Source organism: Megalobrama amblycephala, linkage group LG3, assembly GCF_018812025.1.
Source record: "Megalobrama amblycephala isolate DHTTF-2021 linkage group LG3, ASM1881202v1, whole genome shotgun sequence".
NCBI lineage: Eukaryota > Metazoa > Chordata > Actinopteri > Cypriniformes > Xenocyprididae > Megalobrama > Megalobrama amblycephala.
In genome coordinates this window covers 58,808,854-58,835,396 of record NC_063046.1, presented here as the reverse complement: position 1 = coordinate 58,835,396, position 26,543 = coordinate 58,808,854, and the positions used below count along the sequence as shown (strand labels likewise).

Genomic DNA, 26,543 nt, shown 5'->3' with positions numbered 1-26,543 from the left:
TGTCCTAAACTCAGAAAAGTTTCTATGCACTGATGGCAAATTCTCAGCAATTCTTTCTATGTCTTCAGGACCTATAGTGGTACTGACTGCTTGTAACTGCAGTATGGGGGTTACAGATGGAACTGTGTCAACCCCTTTTGCCCTACTCTGAGCCTTTTGTCTCACTCCACACACTTCAACTGCATTTACATCTTTATCCATCAATCCAGTATTGCTATTATCCTCAAGTCTACAGAAAGACTGTAAGTCAGGATAGCTTTCATCTGACTGCTGGTCTTTTGAGTCACTTTTGGTTAATGCTTTGTTACGACCCAACTTCTGAGTGAGACGAGACACTCGAGTGTGCAACTGTTTGTTCTGCTCTTCTAACTTAGTAATATGTTGGATTTGTTCTTGTACAATGGATAGAGTAAATTCTCTGTGGCAGCAGATAATGCCCTTCATATTTTTCTTCCGAATACAAGCACCAAGTACCTTTTTGCATTCTTCAATAGACCAAACTTTTTCTGGATGAATCCCAGATTTCTTTGTCAAATCCAGTCTGACTGACTCAGTCACTATTGAGTCCATGTGCTTTCCTAACAATGATTTGAACTCACTATCTGTCCATAAAGGGGTAGCTAGTCCACCTTTCTCAGTTGTTGGAATTAGTCTAGCGTTCTTTCTCAACATTGTGTAATGTCTTTCTGGCACAACAATACACTTCAACACTTCCCTGACAGAGCAGAGGTTAACCTAGTTAATACACATCGTAATGTATTCAACCTTCTCTGACGAGCAGAGTAGAACCAACTTGCTAGCACACTGTAACAGTTGTAACCTTCCCTGAATTAACAAAGGATGAACCTTCTTCTCTAGCAAAGTAGAGGATGGCTATTCTGTTAACACACCACCTTCCCTGATAAAACAGAGGACAACACAAATTATTAGCACTTTACACTAATTCTTCCCTGCCTGAACAGAGGATACCTAATTATTAGCATGTGATGCTAAACTTCCCTGCCTAAACAGAGGATAAACTTCATCTCTAAAAGAACATTTTTAGAGGATAACTTAGTTAACCAAACCCTACAGCTGTCTGTTAACTCCTCTCTGACGGCGCAGAGGATAACAACTTTGTACTGGTCTTAATGATTCTTTTGGATAGAGTATCACTCACCAACCCTTGGGTGTACAGGAAAATTCAGCCTGGATCTTCTTTTGGATCAGATCTTTGTTGTGCTTGAAGTTTCAATCTGGATTGAGATGAGAAGCTCTATCCGGGTCACGGCACCAAAACTGTTGGAAATCTCAGAAGCATAGACCAGGAGACTTTGGGATCTCTTGAAGCAGAAGTTACTCTTTATTGAGAAACACGCTGTGCGTCGCTGTGGTCATCCAAAATCTAACTAAGGCAGTGACTTGGTAGTTCATATACATTCAAGGGGGAGGGATACATAGAGTAGAGGTGTGGACAATCTAAACAAAGCATGCAAATGCAGTACAGGAATCAGCTCATACCCTACATTTCCCAGCCATGATCTAATCAGCATAACTGTGTCATTCAAATGCATAGGTGCTAATCCAATCAGTCTGGCAGTATCACCTATACCTTTACATTATCATAGAGACAAAGGCACTGCTGTATCTTGAGCTTGTCCTGCCAAATGGTCAGGATGTAGGATCCGCAGATCTTAGACAGATTCTTAAATTTGTAATTCCACAGGTGCATACATTCAGACAATGAATACAGTCAGTCACAGGCGATTCACACTCCAATCCAGAAGGGGCCGTGAGCGGTAATGCAACACTGTTTGCTAAAAGTGCAGGAAAAAGTGCAGAAGAAAATTAATAGATGATCAAAGCATATATTTGTTTATGTGTAATCTCTCAACCAGTGTTTCAACTGCAAATCAATAAAACAGCTTGAATAATATCTCACGTAGCATTACATTTACCTCAGGCAAGTCATTTAGTGTCCACAGCATGTTAGTTCACTAGAGAAAGAGATTGTAGATTGTTATATCGAAAAATCAAGAGCAACTGAATTTAATAGTTATCAAAAGTAATTTAATTTATTTAAAGAGAGAGACACAATTTTTTTAATAAACCAGTTTAAGAAAAAAGAAGAATTTTTTGTTAAGTTTTCTGTATCGAACCCGTACCGAACCACAACTTCAAAATTCAAGGTTTTGAAGAGTTCCTTGAAGAAAAAACAGCAAATGCAAAAACCTCAAAAATCTGTTTTTTAGGCACTGGTGCACAAAATGTATCACAGATTTGTTACACATTTGTGAAATAGCTCTTTGTAATTGGAAGGCAGAGGAAGGCAGTGTTCTTTAATGTGTTCAGTAGAGCACAGGTTATCGTGACATGGCCAAATGGTTTCAAAAACACCCTCCAAATCCCCTATATTGTAGCTTCTTTCAGGAGACAGTGATTTTGACCAAGTAACTTTGAAGACCAAGAGTGAACTTAATATTATGGTCAAATTAATAACAGAAAGTTCGATGATGATATATTTCGGAAGAAAGAAAACTGAAAGGTTTCAGATGTGACATGGAGGGACCTATAGTGCCCTCATATCCTCAGAGAGAGTCAGAGAGCAGCACTAGAGCTGATGATGCCTCTCAGAAACCTGAACCCAGCTGAGAAGGGGCTGAACAAGGTTATGGAAACATGCACAAACGAAACAGATCAAATAGATTTGGGTTCAGTAACATTATAAAAAATTCGCAGGTGAGAAAGGAGTTTTTCAATTCTGATGAGGCTCGCAAATCAGTGGGGAATTTTCAACAGCTTACTAGATAGAAACAGAAATGGTTTGTTTGCCTTTTTCAGTTTATTCATTATTTATTAATTTTGTGTCCTGTTGAAATGGAGAGGGAAAATAATCTAGTTAATCTAGATGCACAGTTACATTCCCAGACAAGATGTTATGTCTGCCCTAGTGAAAAATGAATATACCAAAATGCATTTGAAATGCATTTATTTTATTCTAAGTATACTACTTAATAAAAATACCGTGCAATTGTATTTTTGGTATATTAAACTGGTATACTTAACATCTGCTAAATTGTAACAACTAATTTTGTACTTAATGCACTTTAATTGTGCAAAAGTAGTGCTGAGGTCCAACTAAACATATACTGAAGTATATTTGATTGTGATAAAGTGGAACTATTGCAAGTATACTTTAGGTACACTTTAAATATCTTGCATTTAAAGACTGATATTATATAGAGATCATATGATCCTCAGTAATAGTGATATTAAAACACTTTTCATGCATAATATTGAGAAATGAGCATTGTACAATAAAGAAATACCCCAAATATATCTGGGTGGAAAACAAAGCATTTGAGTCTCACGTAAAACACAAAACTGACGGGAGCAGATGCGGTGAAGAACAGTGACTGGATCTAACACCCAGATAACACACAACTCTGTCACTTACCAAAAGCAAAACCACACTCGAAAACCTGAAACACCCAGCAGACACACATTTTTACAGCGTAAAACGGCTCTCTCGCACTGTATGGCATGACAGACAACTAGTTGTCCAATCCGGTTTTGTTCACACAGCCTGAAAATTTACAGGTGTGAGTTCAGTTATAGAATGCAGTTGTCACTCTCGTAAATAACCAAACCGTGTGTGAACAGCCCTGACAACTGTATTCTGATGCTGTGTGAACGTGGCCTACAAGTCATGAAACTCTAGATGGCACAGGCTGATAGGTTCTTTAGATGCAATCTGCTAACAATCCCATCATTTAGTATATCGCACAAGCTGATTTGCCTCTGATTATGCAGCCAATTTCTTGCTCAACTTTTAAATAGTCTGGTTCAGTGTTTGCTGTAAGCTGGTCGTGCAGTGCTATCAGAGTTCCTCTGAGACCCTCCACCTCCCCAGCTCCACCTGCCTAGATCTGTTACGGGATTTATGTATGTCTGTTTATGCAGCAGCATATCTTACATGCTCACAGCAGCTGTACTCTAACACTGCCATATTCGTTAACATTCTAAAATGAGATTTTGAGAGTTGTCATGATTGAAATTAAAATTAGAGATTAAATGAAGAGCAAATGAATCCACTGCTTCTCAGGGTTTTAGAAACACTTGAGATGAAATGAAATAACTGAGAACTCCATTAAGTCTCATGAGCTATAATGGAGCAACCTCAGCTAAAAAAACATTCCTCTGTGTGGTTATTGCTTTATGTTGTCTGTGTTATGAGTATTAAAACTAGTGAAACTGCACACTGCCTTTATATGAGAAACACACAAAACACAGTCAGACACAATAGAGCTGCAGAAAGAGTGGGCTGGGATGATAGTCATAAGTGTTTTTGTGCAGGGGTGGCTGTTTGATTTTCCAGAGCTTTCTGCCAATATTTTTGAAACTCTGGAGGTAGTCGGAGGGTGCCCAAACATCACAGCAAAATATGAAAATATAACAGTGGTGTTTATTAATGTCTGAGTGATGGTGTGATACAGAATATTTTGTTAATGCATGGCTGTGATGTTAACTGTATATGAGCTGTGTATTCGCTGTCTCCTTGCATCATTCTGAATCCGATCTAGACATAGTCTTTGATTAAAAATGCTATTTATCAGCTTTTTGTTCAAAAGGGTTGAAGTTTGAGTAAACGTACATTCCTTGTTTGTTAGAAAACAGCATCTGGTTTTCTCCAAAGGTGTTGCCTTCCTAACATCTGATGTATGAGCAAAAGGCAGATTCTTCTTCTTCTTTTTCTTTTTCTTCTTCTTCTTCTGAACAGCAGGGATGGATTTTTTTGACAATGGAATCCATGCAAAAACAGAGAGTTCCTGGCAACCGTCTCAAACCTATGCACACATGAACACACTACTGAACATGTATAATATGGCAAGACAGAGCATTAGTTCAGACCCATCGCTCCCTCCGTTCTGAGAATAGCACACTGTTCAGAAAAGATTTGTGAAACAGCAGTGCTAGGTGACAGCTAGTGCAACTTGCGGTTATACTTTAAGGTGTCTGTGTTACACTGCAATTATACATTTAGGAATATAATAATCAGTGTTGGGGAAAGTTACTTTTAAAAGTAATGCATTACAATATTGCGTTACTCACTAAAAAAGTAACTATTTGTGTTACTTGGTTACTTTTTGTGGAAAGTAATGCACATTACTTTTGTGTTACTTTTTCTCACCTGGGCTGGGCTTGCTTGTTCTATTTTTGGCAAATGTTAAAGCCCTTTCACACCAAAAGTGAAATGAATAAGCCTCAGGCTGAAAGAAATGCATATTTACTCCTGTACAGTAGAGGGCGCAGCTCAAACAAGCAAGCCTTTCAGCTGTCCTGCCATTCAGGAATACAGAAGAATAGGACGCAGGAGATGAAGTAAATGAGTAAGTGGGTGCTTCTCAATTCTTATTTGTGCATCCTCGTTTCCTTTCCTCGCTTCTTAGCTCCACCCCTTCAGGATGCGAGGGAAGGACGCAAGGAAAAGAAGTGAGGACGGAGGAATTGAATCAAGTGAAATGATATATCCTCGCTCCCTTTAGCGTCGCTTCAAAGCGTCATCAGCTGCACTCGAGGGATCTACCCACATGTTGTTAAAGTTTGGTTATTTAAAAAATATATAATAAATATTAATAAAGCAAGATGCCCTATTGAAATATATGAGATATAAAGTTTATTTAAACTGTAAAAGCAAAGCGTGCATTTAAATTATTGTGACAGATATGAAGGGGGAGGAGAATTTATATGTGCGTCAGGTTTCTCGACGAGAAAGACTTCCGCAAAGGATGCACCTGTGTATCCTCGCTCATGACTCCTTGGGAAGCCTCCTCACTCCTCGATCCTCGCCTCCTCGCGGTGCAGTTAGAGAATTGAGATGTCCTTCAAGATGGCTGAGCTCGATCGTTTTCCGGGTCATAGGATGGAGGACGGAGGAGCGAGGAAACGAGGAGGGATAATGAGAAGCACCCATTGTATGCTCACATTTACTAGTTACTTGAAAAAAAGTAATTTTGACTTTACTAGTTACTTGAAAAATGTAATCTGATTATTTGTAATGTGTTACCCCCAACACTGATAATAAATAATTATATGTACTTACTAAAGGGTTAGGATTAGGGTGTGTTAGGGTTAGTTGCATGTAATGGTCAGTATATTAGTTGCACGAAGGTACCTCACAAAACTGATTTCACAGAGACTTCTGAGGCAGTGTAGCAGTTTAATGATCTACAGCAAAATAAAGCGAGCTTTGGTGAGAACTAAGCAAGTATTTAATTACTACAACAGTAATTTCTCTCTAGAAATGACATCAAAAGTGTCAAAAACATACATTTACACACAAATTGACCACCAACCGCAACTTTCAGACGCCTTTTTGCTCAACTGTCAAAGAATGGAATGCACAGGATTGTGGGATATCAAAGGCAGTGAAGGATACATCTGTGCTGCCTTCAAAAATCGATCAGATGAAGGTATGTCAGGAGACAGGAAGTGAAGCTAACATTGGATTCGGACATGCCTTGATGCCTTTCTACCTTGGAATGTGTCCTCTGAAGGCAGCATTTTTAAGCTTTCGGACGGAGCCTCTGTCTGGTCTTGTTTGAGGTTCCTCTGACTCACCTTATTGTTACTGATCACCCTGAAGGACTTGCCTATGCATTGTTTTCTGTTTTCTTTGATGCTTCATGTTTCCTGCAAGACAAGTGACAGACAAAGACTTTTCATTATTACTTGGACTGCCTGCCTACCTGAAGTCTGGTTTTGTTTGGTACATCCTCTTTATCCTTTGTTATATCAAGTCCTGTTGAAGAAGTTATCCTGTGACTTGAGAATTTTTATTTAACCATATTTTCCTGAGATATCTGTGAATAGTTGGAAGCCTATGTTCCTGTTTATTTTCAAAGACTGTTCTGACTGCTTGCTCACCTACCTGCAAACTTACTTACCTCATTTGTAATCCAGTTTTCCAATAAACTCCCGCTCCTGGGTTCTCCATCTCCTGTCATGGTGTTGATACATCATGAGACATCTTAAGACCAAGACCACAAGACTCCGAATCTGTTGTGTGAAACTTGCCGCATCAATTTTTCTGATTATAACGGCAGCGAACATCAAAATACCACATAAAATAAGAATAAAATATATTGAATGTAAATTCTGTTTACAAACACGATTCAAAAAAAGTTGGGACACTGTACAAATTGTGAATAAAAACAGAATGCAATGATGTGTGAGTTTCAAATTTCAATATGTTATTCAGAATACAACATAGATGACATATCAAATGTTTAAACTGAGAAATTGAATCATTTTAAGGGAAAAATAAGTTGATTTTAAATTTCATGGCATCAACACATCTCAAAAAAGTTGGGACAAGGCCATGTTTACCACTGTGTGGCATCCCCTCTTCTTTTTATAACAGTCTGCAAACGTCTGGGGACTGAGGAGACAAGTTGCTCACGTTTAGGAATAGGAATGTTGTCCCATTCTTGTCTAATACAGGCTTCTAGTTGCTCAACTGTCTTAGGTCTTCTTTGTCGCATCTTCCTCTTCATGATGCGCCAAATGTTTTCTATGGGTGAAAGATCTGGACTGCAGGCTGGCCATTTCAGTACCCAGATCCTTCTTCTACGCAGCCAAGATGTTGTAATTGATGCAGTATGTGGTCTGGCATTGTCATGTTGGAAAATGCCTTTCTTCCCTGAAAGAGACGACGTCTGGATGGGAGCATATGTTGTTCTAGAACTTGGATATACCTTTCAGCATTGATGGTGCCTTTCCAGATGTGTAAGCTGCCCATGCCACACGCACTCATGCAACCCCATACCATCAGAGATGCAGGCTTCTGAACTGAGCGCTGATCACAACTTGGGTTGTCCTTGTCCTATTTAGTCCGGATGACATGGCGTCCCAGTTTTCCAAAAAGAACTTCAAATTTTGATTCGTCTGACCACAGAACAGTTTTCCACTTTGCCACAGTCCATTTTAAATGAGCCTTGGCCCAGAGAAAATGCCTGTGCTTCTGGATCACATTTAGATATGGCTTCTTTTTTGACCTATAGAGTTTTAGCCGGCAACGGCGAATGGCACGGTGGATTGTGTTCACCGACAATGTTTTCTGGAAGTATTCCTGAGCCCATGTTGTGATTTCCATTACAGTAGCATTCCTGTATGTGATGCAGTGCCGTCTAAGGGCCCGAAGATCACAGGCATCCAGTTTGGTTTTCCGGCCTTGACCCTTACGCACAGAGATTGTTCCAGATTCTCTGAATCTGTGGATGATATTATTCACTGTAAATGATGATAACTTCAAACTCTTTGCAATTTTTCTCTGAGAAACTCCTTTCTGATATTGCGCCACTATTTTTCACCGCAGCATTGGGGGAATTGGTGATCCTCTGCCCATCTTGACTTTTGAGAGACACTGCCACTCTGAGAGGCTCTTTTTATACCCAATCATGTTGCCAATTGACCTAATAAGTTGCAAATTGGTCCTCCAGCTGTTCCTTATATGTACATTTAACCTTTCCGGCCTTTTATTGCTACCTTTCCCAACTTTTTTGAAATGTGTAGCTCTCATGAAATCCAATGTTCTATTAGCAGGTCCAACCAGCAGGAAAATTACCACGAAATTGCAATGACTTGCTTCCTCGTTTTTCCCAGAATGTTATAGATCAGGGCAGGACTTTTACATAATCGGCTGTGCTCTTCATTATTCTTCATGATACGGTGTAATTTGCTGTTTGACTTTCAGATTTACCTGTCTGTACAGGTCTTTTTCTTCATTGATCATTATAGGCTAAATAAAATAGAAACATTTTTTGACAGTACAAAGGATCTAGTATATAAAACGGTGGCTGAAAATGGCTCTTAAACAGATAAGTGGCCATTGGTTAAAATTATTTTCCATTATTACACAGCTCTGTGGAGTACTTAATCCTGATTGATCAATCGCGCCAACCAGCGGTATGTTGTTCCCTGATAACAACCGGTAAAAACTGATGACACAGACTTATCTGGGTAACTGAACTCTGGCTCTTTATGCTTGCTAGGAAAGTTTTTTTTCCTCGTGGAAGTTTTGTGTTTGCTAATAAAACATTAAAACTTAAATCAATATTTTTTGTACTATTATTTAATTTTGTCATTCGGTATTGCGGGCTCGCTCTCTGTTTCATACAAACGGAACTACTGCCATTTAAAACAGTTTAATCTCAAATCAATACCTTATCCCCATAACTATTTATGTGGTGAAATGCAGTTTAATAAGTGGTATGACTGTACCATATCCCTTAAATATCCGTCTAGTTTGAACTTGCTGCGCTAGCAACTGCTTTCTTCACAGAAGCTTTGCGTTAAAGACCTAATAAAATATTTCAACTCATATCAATATTTCATGTCTAATTATGTCATGATCATTACTGGGAGTGCCCTTGTCTGCCTCTAGAGGGCACTCCAACCCGGACTGTTCCTCACCCCTTTTGTGAACTGCATTTCCCATAACCCACTTCCTGGACTCATTACCCCTTCATTGCACCCAGTTGTCTTGTGTTATGTTCATTAGTGTCTGTCTATTTATACTCAGTTGTTTCTGCTTTTGTTTGTGGCTGTTGTATTGTGTTAGGTGCACTCTTTACCCCTGGTTTTCTGTTTTTTGTGGACTGTTTCCTTGGATTTTGACCCTTGCCTGTTTTTTGGATTTATGATTTTGGATTACCTTATAATAAAGCTGCGCTTGGATCCTAACATCTTGTCTGTGTGCTAACGTGACAGATTATTTACTTACTTAATTATATATGGCAAGTAGCTGTGTAATAAGCAGGATAATGTACATCCAGCTGGTTGTCATTGCACAATAAACCCCTTCAGATTGATGCAAGACCTGATCCTGTCTGGGATTATTCTGCAATAACAACTGGCTGGATGCGGATGTACATTATCCCTTACTTCCCACATGTCCATAAATATGTGCATGGACAAGGACGTGTTTTCAAACTGGGGCTCAGGGGCCTGCAAGGGGTACCATGGGAGAAACTTGAGAGATAATGTATTAACATTCAATAATTTGATAATAATTGATAAATATTTTCCAGATAACATTTACTGACTATACAATTGAATTTAATTACATTTTGGAAATTATGATTATGATGTTATGACTAACAATGAGAAATATATTTTTTTACGGTATTTATTAATCTTAGTTAACAAGACACAGTTGTTCATTGTTAGTTCAAGTTAGCTGAGGTCCATTAAAGGGGACCTATAATGCCACTTTCACAAGATGTAATATAAGTCCCCAGAATGTGTCTGTGAAGTTTCAGCTCAAAATACCCCACAGATCATTTATTATAGCTTGTCAAATTTGCCCCTATTTGGGTGTGAGCAAAAACACACAGTTTTTGTGTGTGTCCCTTTAAATGCAAATGAGCTGATGCTCCCGCCCCCCCTTTCCAGAAGAGGGTGGAGCTTTAACAGCTCAATAACAACAAAGCTGGAGAATCTCACGCAGCCAAAATGAGGATTGTCAGTAACGGTGTTCAGCCTTACATTGTTCAAACCGGAGTCGACACTGATGGAGAGACTCAGGAAGAAGTTATAACTTTTAGACGTTTCTGAATGGTTAGTGGATAAATTGATGTAGTTGCTGTGGAGTTGATTCAACTCATCGACTAGCATGTGTCGTCATGTTAATCTTTTGCGCAAATCCAGCATTGAATTGAACCTTGTTTATGAAGCAGTTCGGCGTAAAATGACCTCGCCCCCTTTGTTGTGTGTTCTTGGGGGCGGGGTTTATGTAAATTTTGGGTTTTGTGATGTCACTTGCCCAGGAAGACAGCTTGTTGTAGTCCTTAAAAATCAATTTCTGTAAAAGAAAACATCTCCCTTTGTCATTGAACTTTGAGCGTTGTAACTTTTCAGATGTTGTTTATGCTCAAACAGCAACATTACACACTAACTAAAGTTAGAAAAGTGAAATCATAATCAATCACCGCTTTAAATAGTATTAACTTATACAACTTTTGATTATAATAATGTATTAGTAGAAGATTAATAAATGCTTTAGAAGTGTTTTCCATTGTTAGTTCATATTAACTAATGTAATTAACTAATGTTACCAATCGGAACCTGAATTGTATAGTGTTACCATTTATTTTTCTAAATAAACCTTGAGAATTGGGCCTGTGAATATTGTCTTACAGTGTAATTCTTGCAGTCAAAAAGGTTGAGAACCACTGATATGTAGCTGCCATTAACTGTGTTTTAGGAAGGGGTCTCTTGTAAGGAGATAAAGTTTGTTGGTGCAAAATAATTCCAGGAATGTTTACCAAAAGTAAAAATGATTTTGATTTTGATTTCATGTTGACTTCACAGGCCCCCCTTTTCCCCTTTATAACCAGGTGTGTTTTAAATCAGTGAATTTTTATGTGTAGAACAATGCTTAGTACCAACCTGGGACTGTAGTCTAAAAGCCTGAAGTACTGTTCTCAACCCAAATTTCATCAAAAGAAAGAGTTTTACATTACAACACATTGGTAATATTATCTTTTGAAATCAAAGATGGCCAGAGGACTCTCTGAACTTTAAACAAGTGAAAATCCTTCAGGAGGAAAACGCACCTGCCGCTGCTCAAACTCAAGAGCAACAAATGGAGCACTCCACACTTTTCTGCTCCGTTTTTGCTTCAGAGCTTCCATTAGAATGACACATTTGGAGAATTCATTCATGGGTGAACTCTTTTTTTATGCATGAAGCAGCAAGCAATGTTAGGTTTGTGACTTAAACAGTGATTTGCCTCGGCCAAAGTGGCTCTGAAGAGACTAGCCTGACATGTCTGCCAGATGTTCCTCAGCCCCTCGGCTGCTCTCCTTCTGCTCACCCTCTCTCTACACACGTTCAGTCACACACAGAAACATGCACTACACACGCTAACGCCTTTCAAGTCTCTTCATCATACATGTCATTGAAGGGGTGAGTTCCTGCAGGCCATCTGGAGTGACTGCCGGTGATTCTTCAGACAGATGCCACTGGTGTTTCTGGCACGCATTGACACCCCTCCCATCACAGGAAATTACATCAACAACACAATTAACAGTGCTTCCTTTTGAATCTCGGACAGATTTGGCACGGCCTCTGAAACACAATAGCCATTTCCTGTCAAATCAAAATCATCCGATTAGTTTGTTAATTTGTCCGTTTGTTCATTAGCTTCTGCTGTTCTTGATATCCGTCTGAAGAATCCCATCTTAAGTAAAGGCAGAAGTTTATTTTTAACACTCACTGACAATTTTGTATTTATTTGTGCAATTGCGTGATATAAAGTCAGAATTGCATGTTATAAAGATATAGTTTTTTTGTTTTTTTTTTTTGTTTTTTTTTTCAAAATTGCAAGCTTACAGTGGGTACGGAAAGTATTCAGACCCCCTTAAAAACGGAAAGCCACAATTCTGTCTCTGAGCTCTTCAGGCAGTTCCTTTGACCTCATGATTCTCATTTGCTCTGACATGCACTGTGAGCTGTAAGGTCTTATATAGACAGGTGTGTGGCTTTCCTAATCAAGTCCAATCAGTATAATCAAACACAGCTGGACTCAAATGAAGGTGTAGAACCATCTCAAGGATGATCAGAAGAAATGGACAGCACCTGAGTTAAATATATGAGTGTCACAGCAAAGGGTCTGAATACTTAGGACCATGTGATATTTCAGTTTTTCTTTTTTAATAAATCTGCAAAAATTCTGTGTTTTTCTGTCAATATGGGGTGCTGTGTGTACATTAATGAGGGGAAAAAATGAACTTAAATGATTTAGCAAATGGCTGCAATATAACAAAGAGTGAAACATTTAAGGGGGTCTGAATACTTTCTGTACCCACTGTATATCTAGCAATTCTGACTTTTTTTCTCACAATTCTGACTTCTTTTCTTAGAATTGAGATACAATTGCAAGTTACAAAGTCCAATTCTGAGGTAAAAAAAAAAGATTTAATTTTTTTCTCAGTTGCTGAATTTATATCTCGCAATTCTAACTTTATATCATGCAATTCTGACGTTCATTTCAAATGTAATAGAGCATGAACCTTTTAGTGCTATTTCACTTTTGAACTGCTGTGATACGTACTGTCACATAATGTTTAACTGTTTCAGAGAAAACTGAAGCACCAGTCACTGGACATTTCACTTTGAAAGTGCTGTGAAACGCCACGTGTTACAAGCAATGCGATATAATTTTGCAAAAAATGTACCCACGTGTACAATAAACTCGCATCTGCGATGGAGAAAAAAATGGCAATTCTTAACTTTTTTTCTCCTTTTTTTTTTTTGTAAATTGTTGGCTTTATATGAATTTGTACATTCTCGTGTGTATGTTTTCATATGATCTGCATAGGCTTTAAAACAGTTTTCACTCAGAAAATTGCTAGCAAATTTCACAAGTAATTAGAAATTAACTATTGTTTTTCATGCTGCTAAGAGGACCGATAGTAAATGTAAAGGCAGAGTAATCGATTAATAGAAAATATTCGTAATGAAATATCTTCGAAATTCTAAATAATCTTGCTAATCTGCCATGGTGAAGCCATTGCTTAGACTACATCTGCACTTTACTAGAGCACCCTCAGTGATTTGATTCTGGAACCGGGCATGTCATGAAGTATGGTAAACGTGTCATAATATTATATTGTGCAAGGCTTACTAATTACTCAAAAATAAGTGTTTATTAATAAAAAAGTTGCTGGTTTTTTACTGCCTCTATTCTAAATTTCTGATAGAAACTGCAGTAAATTTTATCTATAGGAAGTTTTTTGTATCACGTATTTCCAGTGATCCTGGGTTGCAAAAAATAGCCTTTTCAATTCTAAGGGCCAGACAAATATTGGAAGATGGTCATAAAAATTACATTATGATTTTTTTTTTTTTTTTTTTTTTTTTTGCCACATAGAACTGGACTTATGTTATAAGTGCACCACATGGGACAAAATACTCTGACAAGTATTTAAATTACATGAACCCTTCAAAACCACACTAATAAAGGTGTGTTTTTCTCTGCAAAAGTTTAGGCATTAGTAGAGGCAAAATATGATCATCTTTTCTAAAGTGTTAATGCACCGAGGTTCTGTTTGAGTCTATCTAATACATAATGCTAGCTCTCACTTGTATACCATGAATAATGCATTGTTTATTCAACAAACAGAGATATACTAGTATGGCAAAAAAAAAAAAAAAACACACAAAGGCACCCTGGCACTCAAAGTGTGGAAGAAGGTTGTTAGTATATTCCCAAACCTTATTCAATGATTAATGAACTGTATTTAGAGCTTCCAGATGTGAAACATCAAACAGTTAACATGCCAAATAAATGCTTTGTATGTGAAATGAGAAAATGTCTAAATATTATTATTACACTTTACATATATGAGTTGCATAAATGAGTCATTCTTTATGTTCTCTATTTTTTATGTGCCTTTTCCCCATTATTTTCAAAGTGCAAAGCACCGAAATGCTTGATAAATAAGTTTAAAAGCAATAAAATGTGCCCTCTGTCTTCGGTTGATTTGAAATCACACCTTTAGCTTGTGTATTTTCATGGTCTGCTGCATGGAGATCGTGTCTTGTGACATGAGATATAGATGTTTATTTTACCGAAAGGTTCAATTGCCTGTCCTTGTAATCTTCCACAGTAACGTATAAATGTAAAGTGACTATTTGCTGCAAGACGTGCTCTTTCACAAACTTACTCTGTAGTCTGGTTTTATTCATAATTGTGCTCTGTCATTGCAGAATGTATACTACACCAGCACTCAGCAGTTATTCGTGGGCATCTTGAGCCCCACCATTGACGACGATGACAACAAGTGCCTGGTGGATGTGAACGGCCGGCCACGGCTCATTGAGTGCAGCTACGCTGTGGCTAAACGCATGAAGCTCCATTGGCATTTTACTCAGGTAATACAAACCTGCTGCACAGTCTGCATCTCACAACAGGTTCTCTTATGAACCTAAAAAAAAAACTGTATTCATTTTTGATATCATTAGGAAATTAATCACTCACAACAACAACCTGGTTATAACTGACCTTAGATGACCTTAGATAGATGACAGGCCAGATCGTTTTTGTGTGGAGAAACCTGGTTTCCATTTGCCAAGTTCAACAAGCTTTTTTGAACTGTCAGACACATACAAACCTTCTTATTTTGGCAAATGTCTTTAACTGTGATAAGAAGGTGTTGTTATGGAACATGTAATTTAAATACTAGGAATCCAAAGGGGCCATTTAAAGTCACCATGAAATCAAAATTTAAAGTCATTTATTGTCATGTGTATAGAAAGCGATCAAAGAACGCTCTCTTTACAATCGCTGGAGCTGTCAATCAAACAGCATGAGTTTACTCCCGTTTTATTCAATGAATATCTTATTTACATCATGTTTGCACTGTTAGTTATGATGAAAGCATTCGTTAGTGTGCAGAAATTGAGTTGCAATGACGAGATCACTGCTTTCATGCGCTCAATGTCTGTGATCGGCTACAATGTTTATTACTGCAACCTTTCATGCCATGATCTAAATATAATGCCATAGATCTAAATGTAATGCTATAATCAACACTTTTCACGATTAGTTAACCTTGAGAGCTGTAATAGTAAAAATGTGCTAAAGGTTTTGGAGAGAGTAATACTTAGTTATTTCAAATGCAAAGATGTCAGCCAATCACAGCAGTGGGTGTTTACACAAGTCTCACACAGACACGCCCCTTAAAATATAGCGTTCAAATCAGAGACTAAAATCAGGGTAGAAAAAATGCCTTTTATTTCTAAATTATGACAATTTTTGATGTAAAAAAGCATACTTACATTATAAGTGCACCCCAGGAAACATTATAAAACAACGCAGTTCATGACCCCTTTAAATTTAGAAAAATTGAGCAGGATATTTGGCTTATTTCCTCCATAAATTTCTATGTACAGTGAACATCTGTACTAAATGCACATGGGCTTCATCCAAGATACTTCTGTTGACTGCATCATATGTGTGGGTTATTTCTTATTATTGCTGAACAGAGATAGAGATCCCACCCTTAGTTAAGTAAACACTGTTGTAAGTTGAATTACAAATGATTAGATGTATGTATCTGAAAAAGTGAGGGCGGCAATTTGGGATATCAGTTTCTTTTTTAACAAACCAACATTACATTTTTAACTTTGCTGTTTTAAGCTGTTGTTTCTGCTCCACTGAGATGTCATGTTCTGTCAGGGACAGTGCAGTGCTTGTTTGTGAAGTGTAAGAGTGACTGCCATGATGAAAGCTGATGTTGATAAGGTTCATGTTTTAGTCATCCAGCTAAAAAAAGAAAATGTTAAATGTTAACACTTCAGTAGAGCAGAGCTCCTTGAGAAGACAACGGAGATTAAAATATGAACTACTGCAAACAAATTAATATAGCTGAATTCAAATAAAAGCTCATTTTGATGTCCTTTGCATCAGTGTAATAAAGGCAAAGATTTCTCATTAAAAGCATGACTAAAAAAATAAATAATAAACAACTCTTTATATTTTGACAAGCAGAGTATAGATAGAGAAGTCTGTAAAGAAGTTAACATTAAAGATTTATTTGAAACAGTCCTTGTGGATGGGTATTTGGACATTTAATCACTTCAAAACCTCTAATTAGAGCCACAACGGTCAGATGGAGTCATACATTCCTCAGCTCCTTTCAAGTGTAAAGCTCAAATGCATTATCAACTCTGTTATTCCCCTAAATCCTGTGATTTCACGGCAGTTCACACATTCGTATAATGTAAATAAGCCGTGATGGTAATGGTAAACAGGGCTGATTTCTTCTTTGGTTGCTGGATAAGGTAATAGTCAAAAGAGTTGTGTTTTCAAACTCTCCCAAACAAAATAAGTGACACATCAAGCTAAAGGGCTCTTCTGAGATCCGGAGACAAAATGCTTTCATATTTTATAATGACAGATGCTATTTTCACAACTAAATGTAATTTCTCCAGGAACTAGGGCACTTTAATGTGTCAGTTTTGTGATTAATTATAAAAATAAGTGTTTAAATGCAAATTAATCATCCCCCCTGTCATGTACATAAATATTTAAAAACGCAACGCTCATGGCGTGAGATGCTAAAAAACAGTGAGGTGTGTCACATTTGTCAAAGATCTGCATGTGTAAATAGACCAGTAATTAAAACAAAAGCACAGATGGAATACAATATCACGTATACCGCTGAGAGACTGATAATCAAACTTGATGACTGGATTGAGGTGGACTGTAGGCCAGTGAATCAGGCTTATGATAATAAAACAATGTAACACATCATTGTCAGTATTTTATTGACATCTAAAACCATTCATTGCAATGACCAAAAACTGAAAAACGCTGCCTTTGCATGCAGTATACGGAGATAAGAAGCAGAGTTATTAATGCAAAAACAGTTAAAAACATTTTGTTAAACTGAAATAAAATAAAATATAAATATTAAATGAAAATTAGAAATGTTGCATTGGCTGCTAACTCAAATAAGTTTAAGTTAAAGCACTAAAATTACTAATAAAAAATAAATCTAAAACTGAAATAAAAATAAATTAAACCTCAATAGTAAAAATTCAAATGATAAAAGCACATAACAAAATTACTGAAAATGAAGCTAAAATTAAAATGAAAACATATAAACTGGTATACTTAAAGTATGAAAATTCGGCAGACACATGTAACAGCCCAATGCCTACAAGAAAGTGTCAGAGCAAAATCTGAAGTGAGATATTTTGAATTTTCTCTGCAAAATATTTGCAGTTTTTGCCATTTCCGGACGTTGTACTTTAACAAACTCCTCCTAGAGCTTTAATCAGACCAACGTCATATTTGGTCAGTCTAATCTAAAGGTCTTTACAATGTTAAATTGTGAAGATCTTGATTTTTCACTGAAGGGCGTGTCTGTGGCGGCCTGAGAAATTTCGATGTTTCGCCATGAAACAGGAAATTGTTGTAACTCAGGCATACAATGTCCAATGTTCACATCTACATGCCAATATTCAGTTCCAGTCATAGCGCCACCTGCGGGCAACAGGAAATGTGTTGTTTTACATTGTGATTAACTCCTCATAGAGATTTAACCAGATCAACATCATATTTGGCCAGTCTAATCTTAAGGCCTTAGTGATGTTAAATTGCGAAGATCTTGAGTTTTCGTTGAAGGGCGTGTCCGTGGCGGGCTGACGAAGTCTGATGTTTCGCCATGAAACAGGAAGCTGTTGTAACATGTTTGATAAGAGTCCATCTATGGCGATATTCAGTTAGTCATAGCGCCACCTGCTGGTAACATAAAATGGCATGCTTCACACTGTAATTCACTCTCAGAAACACATTTAAATATGCCATGATATATCAAACATGTTAGAAACATGTGAAATAATGCAACACTTGGCTAAGTGCTTATGTATGTGATTAACACCTTAAAAGAGGAAGTTTGGTGCGAGGGCCCATTTAACACTGCTTGCAGCTTTAATATCTTATATTATTGTACTTTCATAAACTGTAAAATGTTTTTATTTTCATTCACTCACAGTTCATACTATCATTTCTTCTCTTTAAAATAGTTTTAGAAAAAAATGCACTAAACTTTGATTTTACTTAAAAATGTAAGTTTAAGCAATTAAATTAAAAAGTTTTCAATATTAGTGTCTTATCTGTCGGGGTCCATATACACTAACTGTACTTTGTGGCTAGTTGCTGTTCACACTTTTAAAAACAGTCACTGTGTTTTACAGTTTTAATATAACTTTTAAAAAGCCATTTTCTTTAATAACAAGAGGAGAAATAAAACAGTTGATAGATTACTTTTAATAATACTGATTTTACTAGCTTGCATGAGATGCGTAAAGTACAGCGTGACTGTCTGTTTATTAGAATTGTTTTAGTTCTTAATAGGGCAGATGATGTTACTCATTGAAATGTGTGTCAGTTACTCACTTTAATTAGTTTTTAGTCTTATCGCTTGCTATTTGTAACTTCTTTCTCCAATTATGAAATATCTCTGCTGCCTCTCTAACAGCCTTTTGTGTTTATGAATGTATCTCACATTAGCTATGGCTGAAGGCATCGCTCCAGTCTAATCTCAGTCTCACGCTCGCACACACGTGAAATAGACGAGGTCGATATAAATTTCCCAAGTTGGTTGACTTCTTAGACGTGATATAAGAGTACAAGGCCATTCTCATAACAGCCAACTGACCAATTCTTTACAGCGAATTGATTAGTAGGTCTGGAGAGCGGCCTGGTTCTCTGGGATTGTGAGAGATCATTCATATCGACATCAGCCAGTGATGCGCAACAGTTCAAGTGATGGGCTGATTTAGCATTGCCCTTCATATTTACCCTATGCCCACAGCTGGATGCACACCGCCATGTTAGATTTCCCATGCTTGAATGAATCACTTTAAAGACTTTGGAAACCTGTAACCTTTAACACACTTCTTATGCACCATTATGAGTGGAACATTTGCGCCTCAGGCAGCATTAGCAGACGTACTAAGACAAGTGCCACATATATGGCGAATTAAATTAGGATGAAGTGATGAACTCTTTCCAGAGAACAAACAAGGGCGTATTTTCAATGAGCAAAAACGATATAAAAATCATGTTGTTATGTTCTTATTTTATTAGTTTCAAAGGACACTTTGGCTAAGAGCGTTTACTTGCATGTCATTGAGTCCATTTTTTGTTCTCATTGCATTTGTCAAGAAAAATGAGCAAGGTTAATTTTTAAAAACAATGAGGTAACCCTCAGATGTTGAAATAGCTGTCAGAAATAACCCTTAATGATGAAATAACCCTCAGTTCCTCAAAAAGTTTGGTGATTCAAGCTCAAAGTTGAGGAAAATTCTTTTAAATCATTGACTTTCAAAACTTTCGGCTGCTCAACAATTGTCGGCAATATCAATAAACTAACGGTTTTATGAATTATGAATGAGTCTTGCAATTTTTTAATCAAAAGTCATTGGGACTTTAAAGACTGTAATATCAGAAGAAAGCGTCATGAGCAAAACTGAAGTTGCATGCCAGTTTTTTTCTTCTGGTTTTATCTTTGACTTTGACAGGTCTTCATTGTATTTTAAAACATAATAATAATATAGCAAACTGAAGACAATGGTTTTTATCTTTAAAGGAAGAACTAGGGAAAAGAAAACCACTTCAATACTTCAATAGGACACTGAATTTAGCATTTAAAATAGACATTAGAACTTACCAAAACAACAAGCTTAAATCTTATTCAAACTAAATCTAGTTTAATTCCTCCAAATTCCCCAGATCTCAATCCAATCGAGCACCTGTGGGATGTGCTGAACAAATAAGTCCGATCCATGGAGACTCCACCTCCAACACAATATTAGGAAGGTGGTCATAATGTTATGCCTGATCGGTGTATAAATATTGGCAACAAAGTTTCAATATACACATACAGTCATGGTCAAAATTATTGGTACCCTTTAAATATGATTAAAGAAGGCTGTGAAAATAAATCTGCATTGTTCATCCTTTTGATCTTACATTAAAAAAAAAAAAAAAAATCTAACCTTTCATTGAAGTAAAACTAATGAATGTGGAGGGAAAATCACATTATAAAATAAATGTTTTCTTCTAATACACATTGTCCACAATTATTGGCACCCCTAGAAATTTTTAGCACACCAGGGTGACTAGGAACATGAAATTATCCAGTCATGACTTCTTGTTTCACAGGAGTATGAATATGAGGAAACACAAAGGCCAAATTCCCTTAATCATTCATCACAATGAGTAAAACCACAGAATATAGTTCTGATGTGCAGCAAAAGATTGTTGAGCTTCACAAAATAGAAAGTGGCTGTAAGAAAATAGCTAAAGCATTGAAAATTCCCATTTCCACCATCAGGACAAAAATTAAGAAGTTTCAATCAATTAAAGATGTTACAAATCTGACTGGACGAGGACATGTGTCTATAGCATCCTAATGCACAGTGAGAAGGAGAGTTTGAGTGGCCAAAGACTCTCCAAGGATCACAGCTGGAGAATTGCATAGATTAAAAAAAGAAAAAAAAAGAGAAAAATATTAAACAGCACCTACACCACCATATGTTGTTTGGGAGGGTTTCAAGAAAAATCGTCTGCTCTCATCCAAAAACAATCTCCAGCATATTCAGTTGTCAGAAACGACTGGAACTTCAAACAGGACCGGTTTCTATGGTCAGATGAAACTAAAAAAAGACCTTTTTGGCAGTAAACCCACCAGGTGGGTTTGGTGCACACAGGGATGAAATAACACGGACACTGTTGACCTGTTAATATGTAATGCTTGTAGCTTTTTCTCTTGTTGTTCTCGTAAACTTAGAGGCAGCACATTATAGGCTTCAGATAACCCTTCTTAAGGAGACTGTTAGTGAATGTAAGCCTCTACCTGAAGACCTCCTGACCACAGCGGTGTCAGACTCCTTGAGCGCCTCTCAAAGAGCGAGTCTGTGGTACTGAGACCTCATAAACCCGGGTCTTAAGGCCACAGGCGTTCTCTTCTGTGAAAAGCGGGTTAAAATGAATGCTGGCAGCGAAAAAAATCAGCCACCCTATCTCAGTCCTGCAGTTCCATCCTCCCCGGCTTGAGATCAGTTCTTCCCTTTAGCTCTTAGCCTGCTCTCTCATGTCTAAGCCTGCAGCGTTGCTGTTCCCTCGCAGATACACCAGCTGTGACTCTATCAAGCCCTTTTCAGAAGAGGAGATGAAAGATGAATATGAATTTGATGTGCCTGATGTCTCTAAAGTTTGACCCAAACCTCATGTTATTCTCTCCACGGGCCAGTTTCAAAAAACCTGTCAAGATTATGACTGTGTTGCATTTCATCACAAAATCCAAATTATTATTATTATTATTATTATTATTTCTCATTACCATAACACAAGAATTTTCTAATTTTCATCAGCATTATGTGAAAAAAAATAGATCTATTTTACAAATATATTTATAAAATAAATATAATCTAATAAAATAAATGCAAATAATCATGTCCCTGACAAATACAATACATACAATTTAAGCTTGAATTACTTACTAATGCAAAACATGTTTTTAATATCTCATTAGTTGGGAGACGAGACGAGACACGAGATTGGGATCACGGGACCGAGACGAGACGAGTTTTTTGCACAGTATTTTTAAGAAATGCTCGATGACAAAATTCATGACTGAAAAAATATTCTGCAGGTGCATTTTGAAATGTTTTAACTAATCATCTTGTAATGAATGTCATTTTCAGTTCTACTATCTGAATATGAATTATCATATGCATTGAAAAACAACAACATACAAGCACTGTAAATGGTTTTGCCACAAACTCAACTGACTGGCTTCTCTCCTGTATGATTTCACATGAGACTATTATGAGCTTCAAGAACTTCTGATTGAGGCTGGCTGTGACCTCCTAATTGAACTCCTTTCCACACATTGAACATAGAAATAAAAACAGCATAAATAACAAACATAAATGACAGGGTCTCATTAAGTGTAAACGGTAAGTGCAACCATAATAAGTGCAAAGTAGTCTGTCAATATTCAAACTGCAAACAGAGACCAAAACAGAGACTAGAGCTAAGAGGTGGCTACAACTACACAGACCAGCCTAAGATAGGTTTGATATTGGGAGACAGGCTGTTGTATGTAGCCTAATTTGCGCGCATAAGGGAGCTCGCGTTTTACTTTCACTTTCTAATTCGCAATCGGACGTACTCTGTGTATAGGGAGCAGTAGTGCTGAGCATGCATTCTACTAGATAAGACATTTATCAGATGCTTAGGCTCTGTTGCATAATGAATCCTCCGCCATGGTCTTGTCAGTCATCTCGCCTTAGTTTACAATTGAAGCGAGCATTATCCAACTTAATTAAATGGTTTTATTTCTATAAAAAAAAGCAAAACGACAGTGGAGGCAATGTAATGTAAACATAGCGGTGGCATATTCTATGATAATTTCACCCTCACACTCTATCATGACGATATTGCGATTGGTAGATGTTATTATATGCAAATTTTTTCATTGTAAGTTTGAATTTTGCCTCTGTTTGCACTTAAAGGAATCTACACACACCTGTAACCTTTTAGCCCTGACGAAGGCCTGTGTGCCGAAATGCGTTGGCAAATTAAAGTTTTTATCTTTTAGCTCTATTTTTTGTTCATTTTTAATCCCTCCACGCCACAAGTGTTGCTGGTTTTGTTCAAAAATGGCGATATTGCAAGACAGCTTTTTACTCGACGAGAAATCTCATCACATTTTAATATCTTGAGGTCTCGTCACACCCTATTAGTAATCATAGTTATTCATATGTAACAGTTCTAGCGCACATACATTTTTGTATGATTACATTAATACTAAAATATACATAATGTATAATGTACAATATTAATAGAATCTAAACTAAAATTTCACAGATTAGAAAGTTTAGATATGTGCAAATGTTATGGATCCTTTTAGGTTCATAAAATATAGGTTGATTTTTTTATTTAATTAATGACAAATATGTACAATGTCATCAAATTTATTTCATGTATTTACCTAAAAAGCTCAAGTTAGGTTAAGAGGTTAAGGTTAGGTTTAGGTGTAGTACTTAGTTATTACCTAGTTATTACTGTAAGAGGTACATAATAAATGTAAATGGGGAATAGGACTAAAATAAAGTGCTACCACCAAACCCTAAACCTAACCCTATAGTGAGTACATGTTGTTAATTAATATGACTCAGTACTTAAATGTATAATTACAATGTAACTAAGACACCTTCAAATAAAGTGTAACAAAAGACTGTAATTTAATCATCAATATCCACAGCACTCAAACATTGCATTCATTTAAATGGTCAAAATTTGCAACCCACATGCTTGATGTTAATGACTTAAAATGTGAATGTCTTGTGACCAACTGCAACATTCCAACATGCAATTTTTTTCACTGTGGCATTCAAATCTTTTTGAATGAGATGTGACTACATTGACGGATGAGATCTGGGGACGTTTTTCAGTGATTTACAACTTTAATTTCTCTGATGAAAGTTATTGTCAATTGTAAATGTATCTGTTTTTGTATAGCTGAGAAGTGGTTTGGTGTCAGCCTGAGGTTAGGGGCTCAAAAATATCCACATAATTGTAAAACGTGCCTATAGAAATATAAAGATCTGTACTTTTACCTTTTAAATGCTGACACTTTGTCCAAATTCTACGTTTCAGCATCTTCCCAAACATACAAAGATGTGTGTGTACGTGTTATGTATTGTTATGAGATCACGCTGTAGATTTTCACACATGAGATTTTTCTGATCATGAGATGTGAAAGGTTACCCACATTTGGGGGAAGACGGATGAAGCCCTGACAGCTCCATCTATGCAGGAACATGCCTGGGCACAGTCGAGGGAGTCTGTAATGAAATATATCTATTTTCTTTCTCCTTTCTTCAGGAAGGCTCCATCCAGAATACAAAGTCAAAGCGATGCCTCGAACTCGTGGAGAACAATGACAACGAGTTCGGATATCAGCTGACCCTCCAAAAATGCACTGGCCAGAACTGGACCATAACCAATATGTTGCCTGGTAGCACCTTATGATGGTACCGTCGAGACTGAGGAATATGTGGAACTAGGACTGCATCAAGAAATTATGGAAAGTTTAAGCACCTGGATGTCTCTATTTGACTTTGACATCATATGATAAATGTTAAACATTTTTCCTAGCTACTGTACTTGTGCATATCGATAAGCCACATTTGGCAGATATTGCATTGTGTATAATGAGGTTCTACACTGTACTGAGATTTATTTTGTGCAAGGTATAATTGGTTTTGTCTTGACTTGAAGGTTGTACCGGCTCCAATGCACACATTGAAGCCATAATTGCTACTATGTAGCAAAGCTTTGGCAACGTTCTTGCTGTATTTATTTCTAGTGTCTCAGGTTTGTAGGTTGAGATTATTTTGAAATAACTCTGTACATTTTTGGGACATGCCAATATGTTGGAACATATCTAGATACAATCAACTGTTTTATATCCACGTGTACAGTGAATATTCTCAGTATTTATAATTGACAACAGTAAAAAGAACAAATGCTATGACAAATTGTGAGTTTGCTGTTCTACGTTTTTCTGCACAAGACCTTGTAGCATCATTCTTGTAAGCAGAGACACAGCTGTAGTTGTTATGACAGGTTAGGTAATTCCTCGCAGTGTCAGTGCTTTGGTTCAGCAGATGTGCTCTCTCTAGACTACAACTCACCGTTTGTTACTTCAGCTACATGGCATACAATATATATTCCTTGAAGCTCACACAGTAGCATTGGTTCTTAACTTGAGGAACTGGTGAATACAATCAATTTTGACGTCAATACCATGGGGAAAAACTGCCATTTAGTCATAATTTGGCGGAAGGTATATTAGGCTGCTGTCACTTTAAGACCTGACGCACGGATCCAATATACTGTTACGCATGCATGTTTATGATCACTAAAAACATAACCGACTGTGTTTATGTGAATACTCGCCAAGGCCGCCATTTTGTCATTGTTTTGTGTGTATTTGACTGTTTAAGTACAATATATAAGCAGCAAAAAAGAACTTAGTACTGAGATCACACAGTGTTTTATAGCATTGGTTCTTAACTTGAGGAGCTGGTGAATACAATAATTATAACTAACCATATAGTTCTGCACAATGGCAAAATAAATATCTCTCTCAGTTTTTACAGCCGATGTCAGAATCAAATTCTATGATATTTTGGTGCAAATGTATCTGTAACTTGAATGAAAGAATGAAGCATTTATACAGCGCTTTATTATGCACTACTGTACACCCAAAGCACTTTACAATCATATCAGGGTCTCTCCTCGTCTACCACCAGTGTGCAGCATCCACCTGGATGCAACGGCAGCCACAGTATAATAGCACCAGAGCGCTATCAGATATATGTGGAGAGGAAAGAGAGAGTGATAGAGTCAATTCAGTAGATGGGGATTATTAGGAGGCCATGATTCTTAAGAGCCAACGGAGAGAATCTGGCCAGGACACCGGGGTTACTCCCCTACACGAGAAGTGCCTTGGGATTTTTAATGACACAGAACAAGTCAGGACCTTGATTTAACATCTCATCTGAAGGATGGCGCTTGTTACAGTATAGTGTCCCCGTCATTATACTGGGGCGTTAGGACCTACACAGGGTGAGCACATCCTGCTGCCCTCAAAACCTCTTCCAGCAGCAACCCAGGAGGTATACTGACCAGGCTCAACCCTGCTTAGCTTCAGTGTGACAACAAGTCTTGTGCTACAGAGTGGTATGTCTGAAACCATAACTTAGTAAACTTTAGTCAAATTAGACAGATTCCAACATGGACAGGTTGCATGATTATGAACAAAAAAACCTGAGGGACAAAGAAGTAATGTGTCTCCGACTGCATTAAATACGGGTATAATCAAGGTTCACAATGTGGTGGATTATTGGATTTATTAATATTAAATATTTAACTATTTTATTTAAAATGATATCAATATTACATTCAT

At 37.2% G+C, this 26,543-nt stretch overlaps 1 protein-coding gene across 2 annotated transcripts in view; it reads left to right on the top strand.

The window, feature by feature from the left end:
- Positions 1-25,731, top strand: part of galnt18b (UDP-N-acetyl-alpha-D-galactosamine:polypeptide N-acetylgalactosaminyltransferase 18b) — a 127,149-nt gene extending 101,418 nt beyond the window's left edge. For both annotated transcript variants that reach the window (XM_048186268.1, XM_048186269.1), the window contains exons 10-11: positions 14,755-14,919; positions 24,455-25,731. In XM_048186268.1, coding sequence (XP_048042225.1) covers positions 14,755-14,919; positions 24,455-24,601 — 312 coding nt within the window. In that variant the 3' untranslated portion in view covers positions 24,602-25,731. The remainder of the gene's footprint in view (positions 1-14,754; positions 14,920-24,454) is intronic.
- The last annotated feature ends 812 nt before the right edge of the window (positions 25,732-26,543 follow it).